This window comes from Engystomops pustulosus, chromosome 6, assembly GCF_040894005.1.
Source record: "Engystomops pustulosus chromosome 6, aEngPut4.maternal, whole genome shotgun sequence".
NCBI classification, from domain to species: Eukaryota; Metazoa; Chordata; class Amphibia; order Anura; family Leptodactylidae; genus Engystomops; species Engystomops pustulosus.
This window is the reverse complement of record NC_092416.1, coordinates 130,691,205-130,718,618: the sequence shown is the minus strand read 5'-3', so window position 1 is coordinate 130,718,618 and position 27,414 is coordinate 130,691,205. Positions and strand designations below refer to the sequence as shown.

The 27,414-nt window shown below is 44.2% G+C and overlaps 2 protein-coding genes and 2 long non-coding RNA genes across 4 annotated transcripts; all 4 read right to left on the bottom strand.

The window, feature by feature from the left end:
- Nucleotides 1–4,909: 4,909 nt before the first annotated feature.
- LOC140066075 (uncharacterized) lies at nt 4,910–7,167 on the bottom strand. Its single transcript, XR_011848101.1, has 5 exons — nt 7,040–7,167; nt 6,631–6,745; nt 6,350–6,554; nt 5,866–6,219; nt 4,910–5,212 (listed from the first exon to the last, which is right to left on the bottom strand). It is a non-coding gene; the product is annotated as an uncharacterized lncRNA (long non-coding RNA).
- A 519-nt stretch (nt 7,168–7,686) lies between these two features.
- LOC140066074 (uncharacterized) lies at nt 7,687–8,805 on the bottom strand. The gene is made up of 2 exons (XM_072113626.1): nt 7,988–8,805; nt 7,687–7,835 (listed from the first exon to the last, which is right to left on the bottom strand). Exons 1-2 carry the CDS (start codon nt 8,715–8,717, stop codon nt 7,825–7,827), a joined length of 741 nt encoding a protein of 246 aa, XP_071969727.1. The 5' UTR covers nt 8,718–8,805; the 3' UTR covers nt 7,687–7,824.
- Nucleotides 8,806–9,891: 1,086 nt separating this feature from the next.
- LOC140066073 (uncharacterized) lies at nt 9,892–11,468 on the bottom strand. Its single transcript, XR_011848100.1, has 3 exons — nt 11,328–11,468; nt 10,844–11,197; nt 9,892–10,188 (listed from the first exon to the last, which is right to left on the bottom strand). It is a non-coding gene; the product is annotated as an uncharacterized lncRNA (long non-coding RNA).
- Nucleotides 11,469–17,872: 6,404 nt separating this feature from the next.
- PRELID3B (PRELI domain containing 3B) lies at nt 17,873–25,887 on the bottom strand. The gene is made up of 6 exons (XM_072111018.1): nt 25,728–25,887; nt 22,491–22,659; nt 21,858–21,947; nt 21,647–21,717; nt 20,921–21,023; nt 17,873–20,384 (listed from the first exon to the last, which is right to left on the bottom strand). The coding sequence occupies exons 1-6, from the start codon at nt 25,757–25,759 to the stop codon at nt 20,265–20,267; spliced, it is 585 nt and encodes a 194-aa protein (XP_071967119.1). The 5' UTR covers nt 25,760–25,887; the 3' UTR covers nt 17,873–20,264.
- Between the last annotated feature and the right edge of the window lie 1,527 nt (nt 25,888–27,414).

Genomic DNA, 27,414 nt, shown 5'->3' with positions numbered 1-27,414 from the left:
AGAGCTGTCACTATTCTAGGCAGTACAGAGACGGATAGAGCGGAGCTGTCACTATTCTAGGCTGTACAGAGAGGGATAGAGCGGAGCTGTCACTATTCTAGGCTGTACAGAGAGGGATAGAGCGGAGCTGTCACTATTCTAGTCTGTACAGAGAGGGATAGAGCAGAGCTGTCACTATTCTAGGCTGTACAGAGATGGATAGTGCAGAGCTGTCACTATTCTAGGCAGTACAGAGACGGATAGAGCGGAGCTGTCACTATTCTAGTCTGTACAGAGAAGGATAGAGCGGAGCTGCCACTATTCTAGGCTGTACAGAGAGGGATAGAATGTTTAAAAACTGATGTGAGAAAAAATTGAATTTTTTAATTTTTTTATATATATTTATTCTACTTTTTTTTTTAATATGGCACAATAGAACATTCCCCCAATAGCAGGACAAGCCCCAGGCCTGCTGCAGTCTTCTACTGGCCTCAGAGGCCAATAATAAATTCTTTATTATATAGCGCACACAGATTACGCAGCACTGCACAGAGCTTGCCAAATCAGTCCCTGTCCCCAATAGGGCTCACAATCTAATCAACCTACCAGTATGTTTTGGAGTTTGGGAGGAAACCTGAGGACCAGGAGGAAACCCACGCAACCACGGAGAGAACATACAAACTCTTTGCAGATGTTGACCTGAGACTTGAACTCTGTTCCCCAGGGGTATAACAAAGCACATAGCCCTTTTAAAGGAAACCTACCATTATGGATCTACCTACTAAGGTAGATCCGGCGGTAGGTGCATTTAACAAATGTAAGGATAGCCCTTTTTAGGACTATCCTTTACTCCCCTCTATCTTTTCTAATCCTTATTAAGGGTAATATGCAAATTTTCTAAAGAGGCTACTTGGGCGTGGAGTAGTTGGAGCTGAGGCTACACGGCACGGCTACTCCACGCCCCAGTAGCCTCTGTAATCCTCCTACCCAGACACCTTCAGTGCGCAGCCCTGGCTTTAGAGCCAAGATAGTGCGGCCTTGGCCTGTGTTATGCACATGCACAGAACTCCTTAATAGGTAGCTTCGTAGTGGTAGGTTTCCTTTAACCCCTTCCCGACGCGCGCCGTACTAGTACGGCGCGCGCCGGGTCCCGGTGCATGGAGAGGGCTCGGCCCGCATATTGCAGCAAAGGCTTACCGGTACGATCGCCGCCGGCAATGCTGCCGGAGGCTTCAAAGGATCTTCATCGGGGAGCGGTGATCCGTTGCCATGACAACATCAGGTCTCACGAAGGCCCGATGCTGTCTCGTTTTAATCCATTCATTACAATGTGCACATTGTAATGAATGAGGAGTAAAATCCCCATTATACTGCCATATTGCAGTATGGCAGTATATGGTAGGATCGATCAGACAACCTAGGGTTAAAGTACCCTAGGGAGTCTGAAAAATAGTTAAAGTAAAAGTTAAAAAAAGTTAAAAAAAAAAAAATTATAATAAAAAAACCTCAAAATTCAAATCACCCCCCTTTCCCTAGAACTAATATTAATATTAATAAACAGTAAAAATCATAAACACATTAGGTACCGCCGCATCCGAAAATGTCCAATCTATCAAAATATAATAACGGTTTTTCACTGCGTTTAACCCCTGTAACGGAAAATAGCGTTCAAAGTAAAAAATTTTGGAAAATATAAAAAAAATTAATGAAAAGTGATCAAAAGGTCGTACAGTCCTAACAATGATAGCAATGAAAACGCCATCAAAAGTCGCAAAAAATGAAAAAGTTATTAGCGCCAGAAGATGGCAAAATCCCCAAAAAAATTTTTGTACAGGAGGTTTTAATTTTTTTTAAATGTATGAAAACATTATAAAACCTATACAAATGTGGCATCCCTGTGATCGTAGCAACCCAAAGAATAAAATAGACCTGTCATTTGGGGCACACAGTGAAAGCTGTAAAATCCAAGCCCACAAGAAAACGTCGCAAATGTGTTTTTTCACCATTTTCACTGCATTTGGAATTTTTTTCCCGCTTCCCAGTACGCGCCATGGAATATTAAATACCGTCACTACGAAGTGCAATTTGTTACGCATAAAATAAGCCATAAGAGAGCTCTTTATGTGGAAAAATAAAAAAGTTATAGATTTGTGGGGAGTGAAAAATGGAAGTGAAAAAACTAAAAAAGGCCAAGTCATTAAGGGGTTAAAGAGGACTTATCACCACGTTAAATATGTTTTACTAAACTTCCAGTCATGTATGAGGCAGTGTGGTTGTGTAGCACAGCGAGATCACACTCAGCATACACCACAGGTTCAGTATCTTCAATGACACTGTCTGCCGCTGATGCACAGTGTAAGAGAAGATTAAAAAGTGCCATGAAGCAAGCCTCCACATGGTGGGAAGTTCAATAAAACAAGTTTACCATGGTGATTGTCCTCATTAAGGACTTTTTGTTCTGACGTCTGTGTAGCTGTGATCTTATATGAATCCCATATGAATCTAAAGGAGAGACAAAACACACACAATATTACCGCCAGGCATAGAAGTAGATTGTAGGATGGGAAAAATGAAAGGGGTGTTTCAGTGTATCCATGGCTGTATTTAGACTTGATGCCACCGTAGTCACTTAGAGAACTAAGGCCCCTATTGGTTTAATCAGGTTATGGCTTTTATTCTAGTAAAGGCCCCCCATAAAGGACATCTATCACCAGGATGAAGGATTGTAAACCAAGCACAGGGTGCCCCCTCTGGCAGGATTTGCTTCTCTTTAAGCTTCTTATGCTCTTAGGCTTTAAAAATTATGCAAATGAGCCTGAGGGGCTCCAGTCTCCATTAGCACCTACGGAGCCAGGAGCCACTCAGGCTCATTTGCATAATTTAAAGGGCCTTTTGTTTGTAAAAAAAAACAGGGAATAAGAAGATAAAAGAGCAGATCCTGCCCAAGGGACCACACACCAGTATGTCAGTGTGCTTGGTTTACAATCCCTCATCCTGGTGGTAGATGTTCTTTAAAGGAAACCTACCATCATGGTTCTACCTACTAAGGCAGTTGGGTGGCAAGTTCCTTTAATTGATTGTAGCCCCCACCCCCCAGATAAAAATTTTATAAACACTTATGCAAATTTTCTTGAGGAGCTACTGGCGATACCCCACTCAGCCTATGGTCAGTGCATTCTTTGATCGGGACATGTAAGTATTTCTGCTATGCTCCCACATATAACACCAACGAAACCAGTCACCAATATTTTATGGAAGTGGTGGCGAACCTATGGGACGCTTGCCACAGAGGGCACGCAGAGCCTGCCTTCTCTATATTAATCAGTGAAGTTCAGGACAGGCAGGAAAAGCTGCCGATGGTGGAGAGCTGCAGTGATCTCTCTCACTGTAGGCTGCTCTGTGCTCACTAGTGCTGCCTTACACTCTCTCACTCCCGCCCACTCGTCCCCTGCAGCGCGGGAAGACGCTGTCACCTAAATTTTCGGCACTAGGAGCTGCTTACTAAAGTAAGCCGCCATCTCCCCTCCTCCCCCACACGCAGCGCCAGCCGCCACCATCTCCCCTCCTCCCCCACACGCAGCGCCAGCCGCCACCATCTCCCCTCCTCCCCCACACGCAGCGCCAGCCGCCACCATCTCCCCTCCTCCCCCACACGCAGCGCCAGCCGCCATCTCCCCCCCTCCCCCACACGCAGCGCCAGCCGCCATCTCCCCCCTCCCCCACACGCAGCGCCAGCCGCCGCCATCTCCCCCCTCCCCCACACGCAGCGCCAGCCGCCGCCATCTCCCCCCTCCCCCACACGCAGCGCCAGCCGCCGTCATCTCCCCCTCCCCCACACGCAGCGCCAGCCGCCATATTCCCCTACCCCCCCACACATACCCCCAGCCGCCATCTTCATCTTCCCCACACACATACCCCCAGCCGCCATCTTCATCTTCCCCACACACATACCCCCAGCCGCCATCTTCATCTTCCCCACACACATACCCCCAGCCGCCATATTCCCCTACCCCCCACACACACCCCCATCCGCCATCTTCATCTTCCCCACACACATACCCCCAGCCGCCTAAATTTAAAGAAGAAAAGCGGATGTCTATGAAATTTTTCAATGCAAAATAACAATTTTATTTAGTTATAGAAGACAAATACATTTAAAAACATTTAAAAAGCACAATTCTGTGCTGCACATGCCCCACTATCACAAATTGTAGATAAATCTGCTAAGGATATAGTAGGTAAATGGAGATATAGGTCATTGAGGCTGAAGTTAAAATGGACATAAGTATAAATGAAAGACCAAAGTGAGCAACAGGCATATAGTCTGTAGAAAGTCACAATTTACCTCAATGTCTAGATCCTCCAGCTTGGGGATAGAAGGGGCAGGAAACAGTCCCCACGCGTTCCGCCTGTCTGGGCGGGATGTGACGCAATGCGTTCCAGCCGGTCAGCGGAGTGTCACTTCCGGGGTTTGCAATCCACGATATTTAGGCGCTGCTGCGACAAATTAGGCGCTGCTGCGACAAATTAGGCGCTGCTGCGACAAATTAGGCGCTACTGCGCCACAAAAACAACACATTCATACAGGTACAAAGTGCATGCGCATAAGTGGTATAGCAATAAGTGAGCAAGCGCCGAAAGCATTATAAGCCCTAAAATACCCTAGGGCTGAAAAAAGTGCCTAAGTGCAATCAAAGATAATAAAGAGTTTTTTGGGTTTAAAAAATTACAGAGTATTGACACAGCTGCCAAAAAAAAAAAAAAAAAAAAAAAAAAAAAAAAGGTCAGACTCTGAGGGTGAGTAAGAAACATAGAATAGATACCATATATAAATCTTATCAGCATAATGAACTTACAAATATAATAGTTAAACACAATGTGTTGAAATTGGCTAAAATGGATAAATAGTGTGCATAATAATCAACAGTAATGAACAATATAATATAGTTTTCGTAGTTTTAGGACTCAAAAAAGTCAGAGACATAAAGAGTTAGAGCGTTTAGTACCACAATATTTAAAATTTGAAGCTTGAGACACATGGCGAAGTGAGAAGTATGGACGAGAAGAGAGAAATCATATCCATGAAGATGTCAACTGATGTACATTCTTGGGGAAGTTTAAGACCAGGGGTGGAGCCTCCAATGCGGACAGATGATTAACAAGGTATCGGAGAAGTCGAAGGTTTGAGGATCAGATGGAGTAATAAATTCATAACGTACAGGGTCATAACCATCTAAAAAGAGTGTTCCAAAAGAAAATGTAAAATTAATAAGTGATAGATATGTGGAAAACCTAGTGAACATAAAAGACGTGAGGAAGAACATATAGAAGCAAGCAGACTACACAGCGGTGACCTGAGGGATATCAAGTTCACCGCCGCGTAGTAGCCGGCAACAATGTAGGAAAAGGTCCATTAATAAATGTGTATCTAAATCATAAGAGGACCAATGTGTGATGGAGTGATAAGTAAACGATGATGAGGATGATTCCTGTGAGCAACCTGCAATAAGAGAGGAGGAAGAAGGGAGAAGGGGGTGGGGGGGGGGGAAGGGAGAAGGTAGGGAGAAGAAGAATGGAAAGAGGAGAATAAGTAAGAGAATGGACTAGTGAGTAAGTGAGAAATGGGAGACAATAAACCCTTACATAAGTGGAAATTGTATATCTAATCCTTATAAAAACCCGCATATAGGAGGTCTTCGTTTAATCCAGAGGGGGCCAGTGAATTGAGTTGATAAATCCACTTAGATTCTATTCGGAGGAGCTCTTTAGTCCGATTTCCCCCCCGTGGGTTCCAGTGTAACCTCTCCATTCCACAAACCCGAAGACTGTGGTTTTTGCCCTGGTGTGCCTGATGGAAATGGGCAGCCACCGATGAGAGGGTCTTACCTTTCATGAGGTCATTGGCGGCCGTTGTGATGGAAGAGAGGTGCTGTTGTATTCGTTTTCGCAGTTCTTGTCCCGTCTGTCCAACGTAAATCATGGGGCAGGAGCATGTGAGCACGTAGACCACTTCTTTGGTCCTGCAATTTATATAGTCGTAAAGTCTATATGATGATTGGTTGTTAGGATGAACAAAGGTACTGGTCTTTAGAATCCGTGGGCAGACCGAGCAGTCCCCACAGGGGAATGAACCCTTTAGGCGTTGACCCCTAGCGAGCGATGTGGTGGGTCTCTGAAAGTGACTGGAAGTAAGTACATCTTTAAGATTCCGTGCCCTTCTAGAGATCAACCTCGGTTTATCTGAAATATGAACATGTAATCTTTTGTCACTCAGCAAAATATCCCAGTTATTTTCCAAGATGTGGTAGATATCTGACCACTGATTGTTAAAGGTAGTGATCAGGCAGGGTTTGGATTCAGTGTTCCGTACCTGAGGTTCCAGTAGGGTCTTGCGGTCACTGTCCCTGGCCCTGATGAATGCCTTGGAGATAACCTTCTTCGGGTATCCCCGTGCTTGGAATCTTTCAGTTAGGTCTTTTGCATGTGTGCGGAAATCCATATCATCGCAGCAATTTCGACGGACACGGAGGAATTGTCCTACTGGAATGCTCGTTCTTAAGTGTTTGGGGTGAAAACTGGCAAAAGACAGAAGGTTGTTGGTAGCGGTCGGTTTCCTAAACAGTGATGTTACCAGACGAGTCCCATTCTTACCAATCTTCAAATCCAGAAATTCAACAGAAGTTTCAGAGGTATGAGCCGTGAGTTTAATTTTCCAGGGATTAGAGTTCAGACATCTGAAAAAATCCTGAAATTCATCAGTCGTTCCCTGCCAAACCAGAAGCACATCATCAATATACCTATGCCATCCCACCACATGAGCCCGGAACGCAGCCAATTGGTACACGATGCGCTCCTCCCACCACCCCAAAAATAGGTTGGCGTAGGCCGGAGCGCACCGTGCACCCATGGCGGTTCCTGACACCTGTTTGAAGTATGATCTGTCAAATATAAAATAATTTTGGTGGAGGATTAAGGCTAATAGGTCTAAAATGAATGAGTCGTGTCGTCGATCGAGTGATCCTTCTTTGTCGAGAAAATATTCCACAGACTCCAGACCTACCTGATGACCAATAATGGTGTAGAGGGATTCCACATCAAGTGTGATTAGTAGTGCATTCGTCGGGATGGTCAGATTTTCGATCTGTTGTATCAAGTGTGTAGTGTCACGGACGTACGCAGGGAGTTTGAGGACCATCGGCTGTAGAAAAAAAATCAACATATGAGCAAAGTTTTTCATTCAGTCCCCCAATTCCAGATACTATTGGCCTACCTGGAGGCTCTTGTAGGGACTTATGTATCTTGGGCAACATATAGAAGGTCGGGATTTTTGGGTTGTCCACCGTCAAAAATTTGTTTTCTTTTTTGTTGATGATACCGCAGTCAAGTGCCGCTTTAAGTGTGCGGTCAATTTTATTCTTAAATACCTGCGTTGGGTCAGAGGGGAGCTGCACATAGAAATCTTTGTTATCAAGTTGTCGTTTCGCTTCCTTGATATATAATTCAACTGGCCAGATCACGATGTTACCCCCCTTGTCTGCTTCCTTTATTAGGAAGTTCTTGTTGTTACGTAAACCCATCAAAGCTTGCCGTTCCTGTTTAGTTAGATTCTCCATTCTGTTCTTATCGTCCCTCAACTTTTTGATATCCGCCGTTACCCGCTCAAAGAAGATTTGTATAGCCGGGAAAAGTTTAAAGTTTGGGGTGTTTTGTGATGGAGTTCGCATAGGAAAAGATTTCCTACCTGTCGGTGTGTCATTTTCATCCAGCAATTCCAATAGGTCCCTCAGGACGCGTCTGTCATTTTCGGGTAGGGCATCCATCAATGACGGTTGGTGGTACAGTAACTTAAACGTTAGCTGTCGACAAAAGAGATATACATCTTTGGTTAACTCAAATTTGTTAAGTGTATTCATAGGTGAAAATGACAATCCTTTTTGTAAGATCCCAATCTCAGTTGCAGTAAACTCATATGTGGATAAGTTAATAATCTGTAAGGTATTTGAAGTACCTTTCTTCCCCCTTGCAGGTCTGTCTCTCTTGTAGGTTGGTGACCAATCACGGTGTCGTGGTGCTCTTTTCTTGTTTTTAGAGCTTGTACCTTCATCTTGTGATGTATCTTGCTCACTAGTGTCTGAAGATGGTAGCTCACTAGAGGCAGATTGTGTATAAGAAGTAGTTGGCCGGGGACGTTGAAAGGTGCGTCTCCTGTTGCCTTTATGGTTCCACTTGAAGATACGTCCATTCTCATAGTCCCTTTTGTCTCTGGCAAATTTCTCCTTTTTGCCCTTAATTATTTCCTTTTCATATGCATCAATAGTTTCTTTAAGTTTCGCTTGGAATGGGATGACCTGCGTGTCTCGGTCAAATTTCTCAAGGTCGACCTCCGCTTTTTTAATCTGTTCACGAATTCGGCTTAGAAGGCCTCTATCGTGATCTAGGAGCATATTAATCAGTATAAATGAGCATTGGTGTAAACCTTTTTCCCAGCGCTCTTTCTCGTCATCTACCACTTCCCAAGATGGGAAGATATGTATTCTCAAGCCCCTAGGCGACATTTTTAATTTGTGATATTCCTCCAAACTCCTAATGTTCCACCAGACTCTCGTCAGAGCTCTATGTGCCTCCAATAAATCGTTACTCACGGTTTTAAAATCATCGTCCTGTTTCACTTCACCTGTATTTGAAAAAATGGAAGGGACCTGATGAGTCCAAGCTGCCTCACGGGCTTGTAGGTCCATCTTAAAGGTACAACTAGGGTATAAGAGAGAGTAATAAGTTAGGCCAAAGCCTAGTCAACACTGTGTTTGTGTCACATGACCCAGAGAAATACACTGTATGTATAGGACAGTGTCACAAATAGATACTTTGAACAATATTTATATAGTTGGGTCTATCAAACTGTAAGACACCCAGTACAATAGCTTAAATTTAAAGAAGAAAAGCGGATGTCTATGAAATTTTTCAATGCAAAATAACAATTTTATTTAGTTATAGAAGACAAATACATTTAAAAACATTTGAAAAGCACAATTCTGTGCTGCACATGCCCCACTATCACAAATTGTAGATAAATCTGCTAAGGATATAGTAGGTAAATGGAGATATAGGTCATTGAGGCTGAAGTTAAAATGGACATAAGTAGAAATGAAAGACCAAAGTGAGCAACAGGCATATAGTCTGTAGAAAGTCACAATTTACCTCAATGTCTAGATCCTCCAGCTTGGGGATAGAAGGGGCAGGAAACAGTCCCCACGCGTTCCGCCTGTCTGGGCAGGCTTCCTCAGGGGTAATGTGCAAAAAGGAAGTTCAAGGAATATATAGGGTACTCACCCCCAGAGTCTAACATTCAACAGCTGTGTCCAGTGAGTGCCTGCGTGTGGCGTGCGTTTCAGTTGGCCGGATGTGACGCAATGCGTTCCAGCCGGTCAGTGGAGTGTCACTTCCGGGGTTTGCAATCCACGATATTTAGGCGCTGCTGCGACAAATTAGGCGCTGCTGCGACAAATTAGGCGCTGCTGCGACAAATTAGGCGCTACTGCGCCACAAAAACAACACATTCATACAGGTACAAAGTGCATGCGCATAAGTGGTATAGCAATAAGTGAGCAAGCGCCGAAAGCATTATAAGCCCTAAAATACCCTAGGGCTGAAAAAAGTGCCTAAGTGCAATCAAAGATAATAAAGAGTTTTTTGGGTTTAAAAAATTACAGAGTATTGACACAGCTGCCAAAAAAAAAAAAAAAAAAAAAAAAAAAAAAGGTCAGACTCTGAGGGTGAGTAAGAAACATAGAATAGATACCATATATAAATCTTATCAGCATAATGAACTTACAAATATAATAGTTAAACACAATGTGTTGAAATAGGCTAAAATGGATAAATAGTGTGCATAATAATCAACAGTAATGAACAATATAATATAGTTTTCGTAGTTTTAGGACTCAAAAAAGTCAGAGACATAAAGAGTTAGAGCGTTTAGTACCACAATATTTAAAATTTGAAGCTTGAGACACATGGCGAAGTGAGAAGTATGGACGAGAAGAGAGAAATCATATCCATGAAGATGTCAACTGATGTACATTCTTGGGGAAGTTTAAGACCAGGGGTGGAGCCTCCAATGCGGACAGATGATTAACAAGGTATCGGAGAAGTCGAAGGTTTGAGGATCAGATGGAGTAATAAATTCATAACGTACAGGGTCATAACCATCTAAAAAGAGTGTTCCAAAAGAAAATGTAAAATTAATAAGTGATAGATATGTGGAAAACCTAGTGAACATAAAAGACGTGAGGAAGAACATATAGAAGCAAGCAGACTACACAGCGGTGACCTGAGGGATATCAAGTTCACCGCCGCGTAGTAGCCGGCAACAATGTAGGAAAAGGTCCATTAATGAATGTGTATCTAAATCATAAGAGGACCAATGTGTGATGGAGTGATAAGTAAACGATGATGAGGATGATTCCTGTGAGCAACCTGCAATAAGAGAGGAGGAAGAAGGGAGAAGGGGGTGGGGGGGGGGGGGAAGGGAGAAGGTAGGGAGAAGAAGAATGGAAAGAGGAGAATAAGTAAGAGAATGGACTAGTGAGTAAGTGAGAAATGGGAGACAATAAACCCTTACATAAGTGGAAATTGTATATCTAATCCTTATAAAAACCCGCATATAGGAGGTCTTCGTTTAATCCAGAGGGGGCCAGTGAATTGAGTTGATAAATCCACTTAGATTCTATTCGGAGGAGCTCTTTAGTCCGATTTCCCCCCCGTGGGTTCCAGTGTAACCTCTCCATTCCACAAACCCGAAGACTGTGGTTTTTGCCCTGGTGTGCCTGATGGAAATGGGCAGCCACCGATGAGAGGGTCTTACCTTTCATGAGGTCATTGGCGGCCGTTGTGATGGAAGAGAGGTGCTGTTGTATTCGTTTTCGCAGTTCTTGTCCCGTCTGTCCAACGTAAATCATGGGGCAGGAGCATGTGAGCACGTAGACCACTTCTTTGGTCCTGCAATTTATATAGTCGTAAAGTCTATATGATGATTGGTTGTTAGGATGAACAAAGGTACTGGTCTTTAGAATCCGTGGGCAGACCGAGCAGTCCCCACAGGGGAATGAACCCTTTAGGCGTTGACCCCTAGCGAGCGATGTGGTGGGTCTCTGAAAGTGACTGGAAGTAAGTACATCTTTAAGATTCCGTGCCCTTCTAGAGATCAACCTCGGTTTATCTGAAATATGAACATGTAATCTTTTGTCACTCAGCAAAATATCCCAGTTATTTTCCAAGATGTGGTAGATATCTGACCACTGATTGTTAAAGGTAGTGATCAGGCAGGGTTTGGATTCAGTGTTCCGTACCTGAGGTTCCAGTAGGGTCTTGCGGTCACTGTCCCTGGCCCTGATGAATGCCTTGGAGATAACCTTCTTCGGGTATCCCCGTGCTTGGAATCTTTCAGTTAGGTCTTTTGCATGTGTGCGGAAATCCATATCATCGCAGCAATTTCGACGGACACGGAGGAATTGTCCTACTGGAATGCTCGTTCTTAAGTGTTTGGGGTGAAAACTGGCAAAAAGACAGAAGGTTGTTGGTAGCGGTCGGTTTCCTAAACAGTGATGTTACCAGACGAGTCCCATTCTTACCAATCTTCAAATCCAGAAATTCAACAGAAGTTTCAGAGGTATGAGCCGTGAGTTTAATTTTCCAGGGATTAGAGTTCAGACATCTGAAAAAATCCTGAAATTCATCAGTCGTTCCCTGCCAAACCAGAAGCACATCATCAATATACCTGTGCCATCCCACCACATGAGCCCGGAACGCAGCCAATTGGTACACGATGCGCTCCTCCCACCACCCCAAAAATAGGTTGGCGTAGGCCGGAGCGCACCGTGCACCCATGGCGGTTCCTGACACCTGTTTGAAGTATGATCTGTCAAATATAAAATACACCCCCATCCGCCATCTTCATCTTCCCCACACACATACCCCCAGCCGCCATCTTCATCTTCCCACACACATACCCCCCAGCCGCCATCTTCATCTTCCCCCACACATACCCCCAGCCGCCATCTTCATCTTCCCCCACACATACCCCCAGCCGCCATCTCCCCCCCCTCCACACACATACCCCCAGACGCCATCTTCATCTTCCCCACACACATACCCCCAGCCGCCATCTTCATCTTCCCCACACACATACCCCCAGCCGCCATCTTCATCTTCCCCACACACATACCCCAGCCGCCATCTTCATCTTCCCCACACACATACCCCCAGTCGCCATCTTCATCTTCCCCACACACATACCCCCAGTCGCCATCTTCATCTTCCCCACACACATACCCCCAGCCGCCATCTTCATCTTCCCCACACACATACCCCCAGCCGCCATCTTCATCTTCCCCACACACATACCCCCAGCCGCCATCTCCTCCCTCCCCCACACATACCCCCAGCTGCCATCCCCCCCTCCACACACATACCCCCAGCCGCCATCCCCCCCTCCACACACATACCCCCAGCCGCCATCTCCCCCCCCCCTCCACACACATTACCCCAGCCGCCATATCCCCCCCCCTCCACACACATACCCCCAGGCCGCCATCTCCCCCCCCTCCTCCACACACATACCCCCAGCCGCCATCTTCATCTTCCCCACACATACCCCCAGCCGCCATCTCCCCCCCCCCACACATACCCCCAGCCGCCATCTTCATCTTCCCCACACACATACCCCCAGCCGCCATCTCCCCCCCTCCCCTCCACACACATACCCCCAGCCGCCATCTCCCCCCCCTCCACACACATACCCCCAGCCGCCATCTTCATCTTCCCCCTAGCAAAATACATATACCCCCCGCCACACAAACTCTCTCAGCCGCCATCGTTACATTACCTTCCCGCTCCGGAATTGGCACCCTACACCTCAGTAAACCCCCATCACCCCTGCCGTGCTTCCTACTGTCAGCACACAGCAGCCGTCACAGTAAAAACTGAGGCTGCGTGTGCTCTGCAGAAGGATCTGCGCCGTCAGTGAGTCACGTGATTCCGTGACGTCAGAAGGTCCCTCTGAGTTATAGGATTTAGCCGCTACCGTAATAGAAGGAAATATTGCTGGTTATGGCACACGTATCGATGGACCACACTTACTTATTCCCATAGCAAACATTTTTTTTACATTTTTTTTTTATGGTGAAGCATTAAAATGTGACATAAAACACATAAATGACAAGTAGCTACTAATGGGACGGCTCAAAGCCGGCTCTTCTTGCTCCTGAACAGCTCCCTATTAAATATATAATAGGGAGCTGAAGGCCAGCCAATAACCCCTCACCACTCCACTTTTAACCCGGTTGTATCGGATTAAACGGGGCATGGTGAGCCGGTTAGGGGCGGGGTTAAGTGAGCTATCAGGTCACTGATGGGAGCCGGCTCCCGTTGTTCATGAACAAGAGATGGCTCATTCGTGAACGACACATCACTTTAAATGTCTGGTAGATTAGAAAAGCAAGCACAATTAAAAACAAATATAAAGATGTGGTAAAAGCATGGGCGTAACTTGAGGGGGTGCAGAGGGTGCAGGAGCCGAGGAGGCTTAGGGGGGCCATTAAGTGTCACTTTCCCATTTGAGAAGAATAGTATATAAAACATACATGATAGTTTTGGGCCTGGCCCAGACTTTGCACTGGGGCCCATCAGCTTTAAGTTGTGCCACTGGGTAGACGGTATGAAGCTAAACGAATACTCCTTGTTAATTTGGGTAACTGTAAAAGGTAATGCTTAATATATACTCAGCATTTACATAGTAGAAGGTGGATGCAGCACCAAATTCTGGACACATTATTGCTACTTTAGGCTATTTATACAGATACGTACACAGTATTATGATGGTCTGGACACACTGCTTGACAAACCCCTCCCATTGTGGGTTTCAATCAGTAAAATTTTTTCATCCATCGCTTGAAATAGATTTGATTGGTTGAAACAGGGGTTGGGGGGACATCAGGTAGTGGGGGAATTTTAAACGCCATGCGCCACAATTCTGGTGGTTTTGCGCCAAAAACACTGTCTAAAATGCCTTGCACCAAAGTTATCAAGGCTTTTAGACCTTTTTGGCACTCTCCCTATTTGTCCGATTAAGGGGCGGGACCTCCAGGGAAAGGGCGTAGCCTAGCGAGAAAGGGGTATGACTTGCAGGAAATCGTCTGTGTGCCCAAAATTCTGGCGCACAGTTTAGATCAACTCAAAGTAGATCTAAAGTAGGAACCAACAGGCTTATACTGCATCAGAATTCATAATCACAATGATAAATCTGGCGCAGCAAAAGACAATTGTTTTCCAGCTAGAAAAAGGCGGAACCTGGGACACATTGTTAAATCCCCCCCAATGTGTCCAAACCATCATTATACTGTGTATCTGTGTAAGTAGTGACTACAAGTCCAGTACTTTCTGTTACATCCACCTACTACTATGTAAACATTGGGGAACATATACTTTTAGTAACATCTAGTGGCATTAACTTCAAAGTGCAGTTTGCCTGTGTTTTTCATGAATCTGGTGCCTCCTGCACTTCCCCGTTACAGTGCACCATTTTTTTTTGTTTAGCTTTAACATGGGGTGTGCAACATACTGTCAGACTTTGCATGATAAATGTGGCGCACTGTTCAACTGTGCATCGGAACGCCCCTTTTAGTGATGAGAAAAAAGAATGTTAAAAAGTGATAAAAGAATGTGCAAAGACCTTAGTATATGCAACCCATTCAGTTTCCTTATACAGCTACCCAAACTAACAGGGGGTATTCTTTGGTGTCGTACCTTTTATCACATCTTTATATTTGATTGCCCTTGCATTTCTAATCTACCTGTATGTAAATCTGATATTGTGGACACACTGCTTTTCCTTGGATGTATTTTTATGTAATATTTTATTCCTTTACAATAAAGATTATCAAAAAATGTTTTATCTTCATTTCTTTTCTTTGAGAAAAATGTTCCTCTCCAGCCTATACCTCTGGTAATATGGATAGGTGGCGCTGTGAGCCCACTACAATATTTCTATACATTGCGATATCTGATTTTGGTGGCTGTTCTTCTAAAGACTCTTGTTCTCTCTTGTGCTGCCAGTATGTGACTGTATACAGGCCAGGTTGCATTCAGCTGTTGAATGACAATGGAAAAATATGCCAGTTTATTGTGTTCCTCGGCTGCATTTTAAGCTGCATTCACACATGGCTTTTAAATAGTGTTTTTAAATTCTATTTAAAGGACACCTGTCATCAGGTCTGTGTCACTTGTCCTGTCACTACTACCTGTTGGGGCAGCGCACAAGGATCCCATCCCAGCCTTTATCTAGTTATTTCATACATTATTAATTGTAAAATCATCTATTCTTTATTATGTAAATGAGGCTGGTCACATGGTCAGAGGCAGTGATGTCACCCGTTACCCCTCCCCTCTCCTCCCCCTGCATTTTTTTTAAATAACATCCAATTAAAGAAAAGTTTACATATGGCAAACAAATGAAATGCGAATGCCTTCATGGGAAAACCCCTTTAAGGCAACCATGGTTTGTCCATAAATCACGATGTACAGTCAGTGGATTTCACAGCACTCTTTGCATCCTATATGGTGCTTGGGCCAGGGAAAGAAGACCCCCCCCCCCCCCCCCCCAATTTCACTGACTGGGCCAAGGAAAAAAAAAAACCTGGCTCAGTCAAACTCCTGAGGCTGGTGCCACATGTAACGCAGACAAAGCCGCACCCACCGGGGCTGGGCCGCGGCCTGATCGCATCAGCGTTTCTACGGAAGCGTCTGCGATCGGGAATGAGACGCCGGTGTTTTGCATTAAATTAACGCAAAACACTGGCCGCTCATTCCCGATCGCAGGTGTTTCCACACCGTTGGATGCGGCTTTGTCTGCGTTTTCAAACGCAGACAAAGCGTTAAGTGTGGCACCAGCCTCATGTCAAAGCTTCCCGGACTTTTGTCCATGTTTTAATAATGTTCCCAATTTCCTATACCAAACTCTCACACTGCCGAATTAGGCTTTTGATTGGCATACATTTGTAGGTTCTTCACTACTCCTCCTTGCAATGCTTACACACGATACTTGCATGGGTTTTACCAATAACTTGTCCATTTCTAAATTCATAACCCAGGAACTGAGGTCCACATATAAAGATTGATCACGGTTCCTAATTTATCAAATACACTATACAGACGGTCCCCTACTTAAGAACAGATGACTTACAGACGACCCCTAGTTACAAACGGACCTCTGTTTGCTGCCCAGCTTGACCTCTTTGGCAATTCTCAAAATCTCACACATAAATGAGGTGCAGCAAGAAATAGAGGAGGGAAAAAAAAAGCAGACAGTAAAGGAGACATACCCTTACCCTTGGGCAAACATGGCTTCTCCCCATGTACACACACTGAAATACAAAATTTATTGACACTTGTATGCGCTTCAAGCCGGTTTTACACAGCACTTTACTGGTTGGGATTTTGAAGTCAAAACCAGGTTCCTTCCGCAGGTTATATGTGAAATATACACCAGTTCAGACTGGAACAGAGCTATTGAGTATCCAAACAATATTTCTTTATGTATGAACAATTTTAACTCGTTAACAGCTGTAGACTAGAACTGGCACTGCTAAACATAAAACCATGTACCTTTGTATATGACAGGTGGGCTGTCTATAGCAAAGATGGGCAGATCAAATTAGACCCCCAAAATAAATAGGTAGACTACTAACATACTTATGTTCTACAGATTTTTGTTAGCACTGAATAAAAAAAATTCTAAAAGAATAGCTACTGGCAAACATTGGTACAATGTATACACTAGGCCAGTGATGGCGAACCTTTTAGAGCCTGAGTGCCCAAACTTCAACCAAAAGCCACTTATTTATTGCAAAGTGCCAGCGCAGCAATTTAAGCAGTAATTTATTTCTCCTTGTTCTTTGACAACTTTCAATCGTTCAGCCTCCTAAGGACACCAACACAGTTGAAAGGAGGAGGGGAAATTCGCCCATCATTGTAGGAAGACTCTGTAGGAAGATTCTTTGAGTTCTGTCTGGTGAACTTCATACTGGGGTGATGGCCTGGGTGCCCACAGAGAGGGCTCCGAGTGCCGCCTCTGGCACCAGTGCCATAGGTTCGCCACCACTGCACTAGAGAATATTGGGAGGGTAGGGCTAAATACACCTGCCTTTAGTTTTAACTTCTTTATTGGCCTTTGGCATTTTAGAGCCATCTGCTTAATATTGAGGCAGATTTATGAAACAAGTCCCAATGTTAGACAGTCTTATTCATACAAGTGTCTGGTGCCGGATGATAAATCTGGTGCAGTAACAGACCGTCTAGTCATACTTTTCTCTTCCTATTAATTGGTTTATTTTGCTGTTTGGTCAGCATTACTTTTTCCACTCCCTTTTGTCAAACTAGTCATAGGAGTGCTAGAAAACAGTGTAACCCTCTTTATAAATGTGCTGCTGAGTTTTTTAGTGCATATTACAACAGAATTCTGTTGTACACAGATTATTTAATCTTCCCCATTGTTTATAGCGATATTCAAAGACCTCCCGGCCAGATTATATCTCAATTAATGGGCGATATGCCCAACTTCTGTACGTCGTCTGTGTCCGCACCAGGGAATTAGGAACTGTAAACTACGGGCACATGGAGAGGTAAGTGTCTACAAGTCAGTCTGGTCTAGGATCTGCAGAAGATTTATTAAGAAGGTCTAGGTCTGTACCTGGGATCTATGTTTGTGGGTGTGATAACTTGCCAGATTCTATAACAATGGAGTGAGCTCCCACGAGTGGGTCAAACAGCAATGATGTGTTACACCTGGATTTTACTATACAACACTCTAGTCCCTTTGTTCAAATAAAGACAGACGCAGTTTCTTTCCATTTCCAGTTTTTACTGGCATTTGCTTGTCGACATGACATACATTATATCAACAACAAGGTTAATATAAAAATAAACTCAGGAGTGCTATACGTACAAAACGTTTACGTTTAACCCTTATTGTCTGTACAAGTAAGGCCATGTTACATTTCAAGCAAACACAATATTGTGTCATTTTTCTAAACCAGTGGGCTCGACCAGTTCAAGACCACCGATTGAAACAGAACATTACATCTACTTGGCCTAAGAAATAGGTTTGTGCTGACCTAAAGTCTTTCATATTGGGCCTCACCTACCAAACTGTGCCCAGGAAAACACAAAATAACCGTGTTGCCCAAAACAACCAACTGCAGCTCAGCGTGCTAAACAGCAAAAATGAAATCCAAAAGATTGCCATGGGCAACAAAGCCATGTGTGCCCCGAGGTAAATGTGACACACCAAGTAGTGCCAGCCATATGAACACTAGAAGCACAATGGCCGCCATGTAGGCCCAACACTAAACCCATGTTACACAGGAACATTTTTGTGCATGTCTATTTGGGGAAATTTGGTGTATTTTCCATATTTATATTAAAGAGCAAGGAAGATGTTATAAAATGAAAATGGAGGTTAAAAATTAGGGCAAACATCCTAATATTGTGATTTGATATTTGTAGGACTTTTTCAATTCCAGTTCCCTGGGTTTTCATTTTGCACTTTTGCAGGGCCTGAATCTACGGTAGCAAACTTTGTATTACAGATGATTTACAGTAGTTAAATAACCTATTGTTTAGCTGTATGATTAATTGGAGAATTTAGAAAGTTTAAAGAGTCATAACTCAAATGTAGCCAAAGTTGTGATTGTTCTCCAAAAACCTCAGCTGGCTACAATGATGTGACTATGGGGATCTGGTTTTCGGTGTGGGTTCTAATCCTGACAGTAATAAGCCTTTAACATAGATTTAAATTCTGGGGTCTACCATTTTATATGGCACTACAGCACTGTTCAATAAAAACTCTCCTGTCACAATTGAGCATGTGCAAAAAGCAGGCAGCATGGTACAGCACCGGAGGAGCTGAGCAGATTGATCTATAATCTTGGAAAAGATTCTGTATTCTTTTATATATAGCTGCTCTTTTTAGGCTTATAGACTAGGGGCACTCAAATCAGTAATTGACCTCCGTTCCCTTACCATGATTCAAATGTTTCTAAGCACAAACATGAAGATACTTTTCCTAGAAACCTATTTATCAATCTTCATAGTTCACCCTGCTCTATAACATACTGCCTATACTTTTAATGTCAATAATATAATAGTGAACTCCTCTGCATTGAAAATGGTGCCACATTTGTTCACAGTTTTAGGCATCCTAACAAATAAAGAAAATATTTGACTTGAGTTTTATCCTAGATCAGCACAAAGTTCCCATGTTCTCATACGGTCCCACAGAACTTCATATTTAGCACAAATAACCATATCCGCACAATAATGGCCTTAGGTTGCAGGAAGAGTACATGCAGTCATTCGTTTCAGTGCACAGTATTACCCTTAATACATGGCAGACCAGTCACTGATACAGTGAACAGCAGTAACACCGGTGTTGGGGGTCTGATAATGGGGGAGATTTGTAATAAATTGTGCAAATAACAGCGCGTTTTGCCATTAGAAATCTCCACAATGTACTAGAAAGATTGCTAGGGGCATCAGCACTGGATATATTTGCATATTTCTTCACTAGTTTGGCTGCAGCATAAAAGGTGTATACAAGCCAAAATAGAAACTCGAACCCAAATTCATACTGTACTCCTACAATATCCGACCTTAAATGCAGTGCTCAATACAGCCACTATCAACTACTAACAGATGCAAAAGAGCTGAATGTGCAATCCACCCAGTTAGATGCTGCAACATTATTACAAAATAATAATGTGGACCCAAGCCGATGACAAGCTCAGCTCCACTACATATGTATTAGATATGAATTACCACCGGTTCCAACATGCAGAAGGTAGGTGGGTGTAGCGGCCAATACATTTGCAGAATGTTATTTAAGTGCAGCGCAACCTCTGCCGAGTAAGACTGCGGGTGCTTGATATGGATGCTTTAGTAAGAGGCGCTGGTTAAATGCAATCCTTGGTCCACAAGTGGCCATGAAGCTGGTGCGATCACAACTGTGCTGACACTAGAAAATGGTTTATTGGGAAGAGGCCGTGCTACAGTTACGGTCACTTCACAGCCTGGTCCCCGTCTCTCTTGTTCCCACATTGCTGCCTCTTTTCTCAAAGCGTCAATTTGAAAAAAAAATCCTACTTAATAAAGATACATTCTTAAATAAGAATAAATAGATTATGTGCACGGAGAGACGCTGCAGCCTTTCCAGTATAAACTCCTAGTGACAAGGATTACTCCTCTACATAGGCTGCGGCAGCCATGGTGGTCCTGATGCCTCCTCTGGTTGTCGCTTTCAGATCTTCTAGTTCAGTGTTAAGTTTACCAATGACCCATTCCATGGCATCCCGGCCCTACAATTAGAGAAAAAAAAATAAAAAATTAGAATATAGATCTGGTTCAAGACTTTCCACATAGATGAGAAAAACGCCTCAAAACCTCTAGTTCAAGGAGTGAAGTGATCATATCTAGCATTCACAATTAGAAGGTCAGAATCAGCGGCGTTCCTATTGTACTACGCGGCAGTGTATTCTAGTTCTAACAGAGGGTTCTGATAAATCTAGTGGTTTATCACTGCTAAAAATGGGGTATCACTAGGAGCTGCTTACTACTTTAAGCAGCTCGTAGTGCCTTTTTATGGGTGATAGGTCCTCTTTAACACATTAAGCATTCTTATATTTGGCCAACCCCTTTAGGAAATCTACAGTGCCTTTCCATTTGCAATATTAGGGCATGCAGACAAGAACAGAGCTGCTGCAATTTGTTTCCAACTTTATATCATTGAACAAACTGAAGAAAACATCAAACTCATTAGTATACGTTGGTACTTCCGTGCAGGAGTGACACTCATATGTATTGCAATGTCATGAATAGGTCCAAAAACATTTACCTTGTTGGCATTGCTGGAAATGGTATTTGCCATCATCCCCTCCAAATAGCTGCTCAGACTGACTCCTTTTACACTTATGATTGCTTCCTGGGTGAGAACAGTTCTGTAAAAAAATAACACAAAAATAGATTTTACAGAGGTCAAAGCTGTAACCATCAGGTCTTAAGTTCACATTCGTGATAAGGGTCTGCCTAAGTATAGCAGCTTGCAATACTACTTAACTCTATTCAACAGGCTCAAGCTATGGCATTAATGGTTACTACACTACAACTCCAGGCATGTGAGGAGCTCATAAGCTACATAGCTGCTTTTTCCTAATATTCTTAAAGGAAACCTACCACTTGAAGTGGCAGGTTTCAGATGGAAATACCGAGCACCAGCTCAGGGTGAGCTGGTGCCGGAGCTTATTTTTGTTAGTGTTTTAAACCGCTGTATTGCGTTTTAAAACACTTTTTAAACTTTATAGCCGGCGCAGGGAGGTACGCGCTCAGGGCTTACCATGCGCGCGTCTCTTCTTCACTTTCTATGTAGCCGCGCGCATGGTAAGCACCGAGCGCGTACCTCCCTGCGCCGGCTATAAAGTTTAAAACACTAACAAAAATAAGCTCCGGCACCAGCTCACCCTGAGCTGGTGCCCGGTATTTCCATCTGAAACCTGCCACTTCAAGTGGTAGGTTTCCTTTAATTTGAAGTACTTTCCCAACACAATCTCAGTTAAGTACTTACTTATTGGCATCCTGAGGATGTGGCTTGTAGACTAGTCGTTCATCTACTGAGATCATGTGTGTGAAGGTGATCTGTATACATAAGAAAAGATAAGTCAAAGTCACCAAACCTGCTTGGTTGCTAACACATAAAAGGAAAATAAAACTTGTGTGACCTTTGGACTACTGAGAGTCTTTTACGGTCATATATCGAGGATGTAACCTTCACTTACATTAGCAGACTTCAGTTCCATTGTCTTGGTCACAGGGTCCACCACTGAATGCTCCTGGATATAGGTTTTCGTCCTTGATGCCCCAATAATCTATAGAAAAATAATTGCCTAGTTAAAACACCGCAGGAGCTACCAATGAGGAATCTTCTATCAGCAGTAGATCTGACGGTAGATTCCTCCTGCCTGACTCTGACGTAATCTGTGATCTAATAATCCTGGAACCTAATCTAACTTGTTAAAAACTTTATTTTAGTAATATTTAAATTACCTGCAAAGGCAGCTATTAGCCTCATTAGCCTCTGCAGGTAATTCACATATTACTAAAATAAAGTTTTTAACAAGTTAGATTAGGTTCCAGGATTATTAAATTACAGATTAGGGCAAGGCAGGATGAATCTACCATCAGATCTACTTTTAAAGGAAGATTTCCTTTAATCCACAGATAATTCTGTCCCTATGGCCACACTTCAGCAGTTACACAGTTAACTATACTAACATCAGCTGAGTCTGCTCTTACAATGGACAGGCTCTGCTGATACAGCCATTCCTTTGAGCCTGGTAAAGGTCACTCAACCTTCCCCATACTGAAGGCTCTGCGTAAAGTAACCCTGCAGGAACTCCTACAATACTTACAGATTTGACTAGGCTAGGCATGCCCCACTCCGTGCTGAGGAGCCGGTGACTGTGTAGCTTCCCGCTGCCATCCACGTGTCTGTTCAGTACATCCACGCCAACAACGCTTGGATTCATAGGATTAGGGTACTTTTGCATGGCCGCTGTTGTAACAGTTTCCCATGGGTGGCTGTAAAATAAAATAAAAATTGGTCTACTTCAGTGTGTCCGAAAAAAAAACTATCTTTTATGCCAAGGAGAGAAGTGTATCATTTTGGTGGGGGTCATGGTCTCACTAATTGATGAAGTCTCCCCAAATCATCTGAAAGTGCACTGCGGATTAAAAGACTGGTTTATCAAGAAGGGAGGTAAAGTGTAAAGACTTTAGGGCCTAATGTTATGTAAGGTAATTACAGGATTGTGGCTGCGGCCTGTACAAGGTGGAGCTGCCCTTCTATTACAAGATGAATTTCTGAACATGCAGTCCTCTACCAGCTAAATAAAGCAGTGCACATCCCTAAGGTATCCTGGAAGGGTGCCAATCGGCAATGTGCCTCCTGTGTACTATGCTCACCAGGCTCGCCTGGGATGTGGCCAGAGAATATTACTAACAAGGAGATCAACCCAGACTTCAGATGATTGTATGGTTACAGCAAGACTAATCATTTAAATCAAAGATCTTTGATGGGATGAGGCCCTTACACTGGTAGGATCAGTGAGAGCACAGGAAACCAGTACTGGCGCCTATAAGACTGAGTGGCAATAGTGGCAGCATATCCTGACAAACCCCAGGCATCATGGCCCTGGTCACAATCACCGAGGAAGATCAGAGCACTGAAAGACGCTTCCTCTACAACACGGGAAGTCTGAGATGTAGAAACCCACATGTGTCCTAACAGCTCCAGGATGTGGCTTCATGATACAGTAATATGGAACAGTTACCGTCACTAGTGTACTAGACACTGTTATATGTCTCTGTTATCAGCCACTTCAGACTAGAAGACGGCTGTAATAACTTACAATAGGCTCACAACGTGCCTATATTACAAAGATGTATTCATTATATTTACCTCCCTGTACTGTACTGGCTGATAACAGGGAGCAACTGTGCACACGCTAGATACATTGTACATCCAATATAGGCCCATACTGTGTCCTTTGTGGAGTCACATGGAGAGATGGTAACGGCACAAATGCTGTAATGGAAAAAGCGTGATGGAGAAGAAGCCGGCAGTCCCCGAGCCGCCCCCCGCCTATTACCACATTCCAGTGCTAACTAGAAACGCATGCAGGTCCTCGCACCCCTACCAACATGGCTGCTGCACACATCTTTATTCCAGCACCGTCAGGAGCACCACCATCCAATTAACCTTTACACTGCCAAATATTGGCCCTGAAGCAGTAGGAAACGTGGTGTGTTAGTACTTTTGGATGTAACAGGACATTCATTCAGGACAGTGCAATCATTACACCATGTCACTGTCACTCACCTATTTAAAAAGGTACAGCAGAAACAAAGTCCATCTTATGTAATGCAATTTATTACTACTTGCTAGCAGTCAGTTCAGTTGGGCAATAGTGAACAAATAAAATTATCCAAAAAAAAAAAAAAAATCCTACTATATGCTGTTTTCCCAACAGTGGACCTTAAAGAGACAATGTTGATATATGATGCATTAAAAAAAATATACCACCAGTGACGCTTACATTATGCAAATGAGCCTGAGGGGCTCTGGTCTCCATAGATGTTAATTGAGCTTAGAGCCCCTCTGGCTTGTTTGCATAATTTATTAAAAAAAAACAAGGGCATAAGAAGCTAAAAGAAGAGTGTATGCTGCCAAAAGGGGCACACAACAGTATGTCAGTGTCCTTGGTTTACAATCCTTCATCCTGGTGGTACAATCTAACATAAAATTATGACTAGAAGCCCAAACCTGTCAGATTCTCTGATTAACAGCTCCTGTGGCCACGTGCTGACATGGATTAACCAGTTAGGCAGAAGCCCAGGAATGTTTCCAGACAATGACACAGTGCTGGGACAGCGCTGTCATGACTCAGGTATCTATTGAGAGACCTATTAAACATGCGCCTAATGTCTATTCGTACTGTTGTATTGAACTACAAGTCCCAGCATGCTACAACCTCCTGTCCGAACACAGACAGTAATCCTGAATCTTTTCTAATGTACCATTCCTCTCTAATTCCTACAAGAAAAAGTGTTATCATTACCTTGGTTACGGACACCGTCCAATCAGGACAAAGCCTTTGAAGGTGTGTTTTACTCTATTGTTCCATCCAGGGGAACGTGTTACCATAACAAAACCAGAATGTGCCCTCACTGGTCTCCCGTCAGGGGAAAGCCTCTTACACCCTGAGTTTTCCCTGCTTGCATGTATTTACTGACAAATGGGAATAACACAGATTTCCCAGAGGAATAACAGAACACGTCCTCTAAAATTGCTACTTCACACTACTAAAACATGCTGATGTCATTACATCTTATTCCAGGGACCCAACCACATGACGTCTCGGGTACCAGCCATATTGAGGTGGGATTAGGTGGACCAATGTGTCGCCATAGTCTGCGGCTTTATACAGTAAACAGACCCTATGAAATACATATCGTCATCGCCCCTGTCTCCAGCTAACGAAAAGTAACTGATAACTGGAGGAATAGGATTAGTGCCCTCATCTTTCCCTTCCAGCACTGATCTCATTTATCCTGGGATCAACAAAAGACCAAGACAAAGTGGAGAATCCTCAGGTAGATGAGTCTCTTCTCTCCTGCCCCATTCCTCCTTATACTAGTCAGAAATGTGCATCAATATGAGGCAGAAGATGGTAATCCCAGACACAACCCCAGGATCTGCGGCCAGTTGTGGGGCAGGAGGTTCGGGTCCTGCACCAGTATTACGCAGGTTTGGGTGTATGCTGTGCAGTATGTCTCCCTCCATTATTGTATTACTAGGGGTAATAGAGACCGTGTGATGGTGACAGGGGAGATCATGATGACGTAACCATTGGTATATGGGGCAGTACACCCTGCGTGCACCCACCGTACAGCTGCCGGTGTAGGACATTATTACTAGCTCCCCACCCCCCTCTCCCTGGTGGTAGGCCCCGGCCCGGCACCGCGCGCCCTGAGGTCCGGTGCTGCCCCGGCTTTCCTCTCGCTCTGGAACATTCTATCACGAGGCCGGGATCACCGCCCACACTAACCCTTGGCAGCCCACCGCTGATCTGCCCCCCGATACCTACTCGAACACGTGTTCCGAGGTCCAGATCTTCATGATGCCGGCGACACGATCTCTCCACCCGCTACACACCAAGTGACCCAGGCGCTCGAGCAGTACGCAGTACAGGGGAGCGCGGCCGCCAATCGGAGGACAAGACGTCACTCATTACGTCTATCATTTGCGTCATCTAGCCCCGCCCCTGACCCGGCATTCTTAAAGGAACAGTGGGTGACCTTGACGTGCCAGTCAGGTGTCACTTCGGGATGTTGTACGTATAGTGGCTCGTGACACTGAGCAAATAATGAGGGGACTAAAGAGCTGCTGCCCACAAAGCTTGTGCCTGCCAGAAAGTGTATCCTGTGCACCCATGTACTGTGCCATCTGAAGGACCCACATAACCAGTGCACCCATGTAGTGTGCCATCTGAAGGACCCACATAACCAGTGCACCCATGTAGTGTGCCATCTGAAGGATCCACATAACCAGTGCACCCATGTACTGTGCCATCTGAAGGACCCACATAACCAGTGCACCCATGTACTGTGGCATCTGAAGGACCCACAAAACTCGTGCACCCATGTAGTGTGCCATCTGAAGGACCCACATAACCAGTGCACCCATGTAGTGTGGTATTTGGAGGACGCCAGTAATCAGTGCACCCATGTACTGTGGTATTTGGAGGACACCAGTAATCAGTGCACCCATGTAGTATGCAATTTCAAGGACCCATGTAAACAGCGTACCCATGTATTATGACATTTGGAGCACCCCTATAATCAGTAGACCCATATATTGTGTCATTTGGCGGACTCATATAATCAGTGCACCCATGCAGAGCCGGCGCCAGTGCCGGGGCCCATGGCTGCTGGATGGGCCCACATGATGCTGTACATCAGCAATAAATGGGGGTGAGGGGGGCTTCATATAAAATATCCATGAGGGGGCTGTTTGGTATGATAAAGTAGGCAATATTTTATAGTACGGGAGACTGTATTAGTTACTGAATTTTTAATGATGCCACATGAGTTCACTGCAAAGGGGCCTACTGAGGCTCTATCGCCAGGGGCCTACTGAAACCTGGAGCAGGCCCTACACCCATGTATTGTCCCATTTGAAGGCCCTCTATAATCAGTGCACCCATGTATTGTGCCATTTAGAGGACCCCTGTAATCTGTAGACCCATGTATTGTGCGATTTGGAGGACACCTGTAATATTCAATACATTCTGAAGCTTTAAAGTTATTAGATGATAATATCCTCAGTGTGTTAAACTAGTCACACCAGATTAATAAAAAAAACATTGGGGCACATTTACTTGCCCGTCCTGACACGGCCCCCGAAGTGCATTGTCCGACCGGAATGCACTCTGCCGCAATTCACTAATATTGTGCGCCCGATATCCTGCATGTGTGTCGCTTCCCTGCTCAGGTCCGACAGAGTTCACCATCTTCTTCCTGGTGCATGTAAATGCTTGATCTTGCGACACAATTTGAAAGTTAAATCCCGGGCTTAGTCCGAATCAGTTGGATTGTCCGACAGGATCTAATCAGCCAATCACATGGCGGCAACTCAGTGCATTTAGGCATGTAGACATGGTCAAGACAATCTCCTGCAGTTCAAACCGAGCATCAGTATGGGGAAGAAAGGTGATTTGAGTGCCTTTGAACGTGGCATGGTTGTTGGTGCCAGAAGGGCTGGTCTGAGTATTT

Excerpts from the sequence above, each read along its gene's own strand:
- LOC140066074 (XM_072113626.1), bottom strand. The coding sequence starts at position 8,717 with ATGGACCTACAAGCCCGTGAGGCAGCTTGGACTCATCAGGTCCCTTCC.
- PRELID3B (XM_072111018.1), bottom strand. The coding sequence starts at position 25,759 with ATGAAGATCTGGACCTCGGAACACGTGTTCGA. Across the intron at positions 21,948-22,490 it reads TGCCTAGCCTAGTCAAATCT|ATTATTGGGGCATCAAGGAC; the intron begins GTAAGTATTGTA and ends ATTTTTCTATAG. Across the intron at positions 21,718-21,857 it reads TGGAACTGAAGTCTGCTAAT|ATCACCTTCACACACATGAT; the intron begins GTAAGTGAAGGT and ends TTATGTATACAG.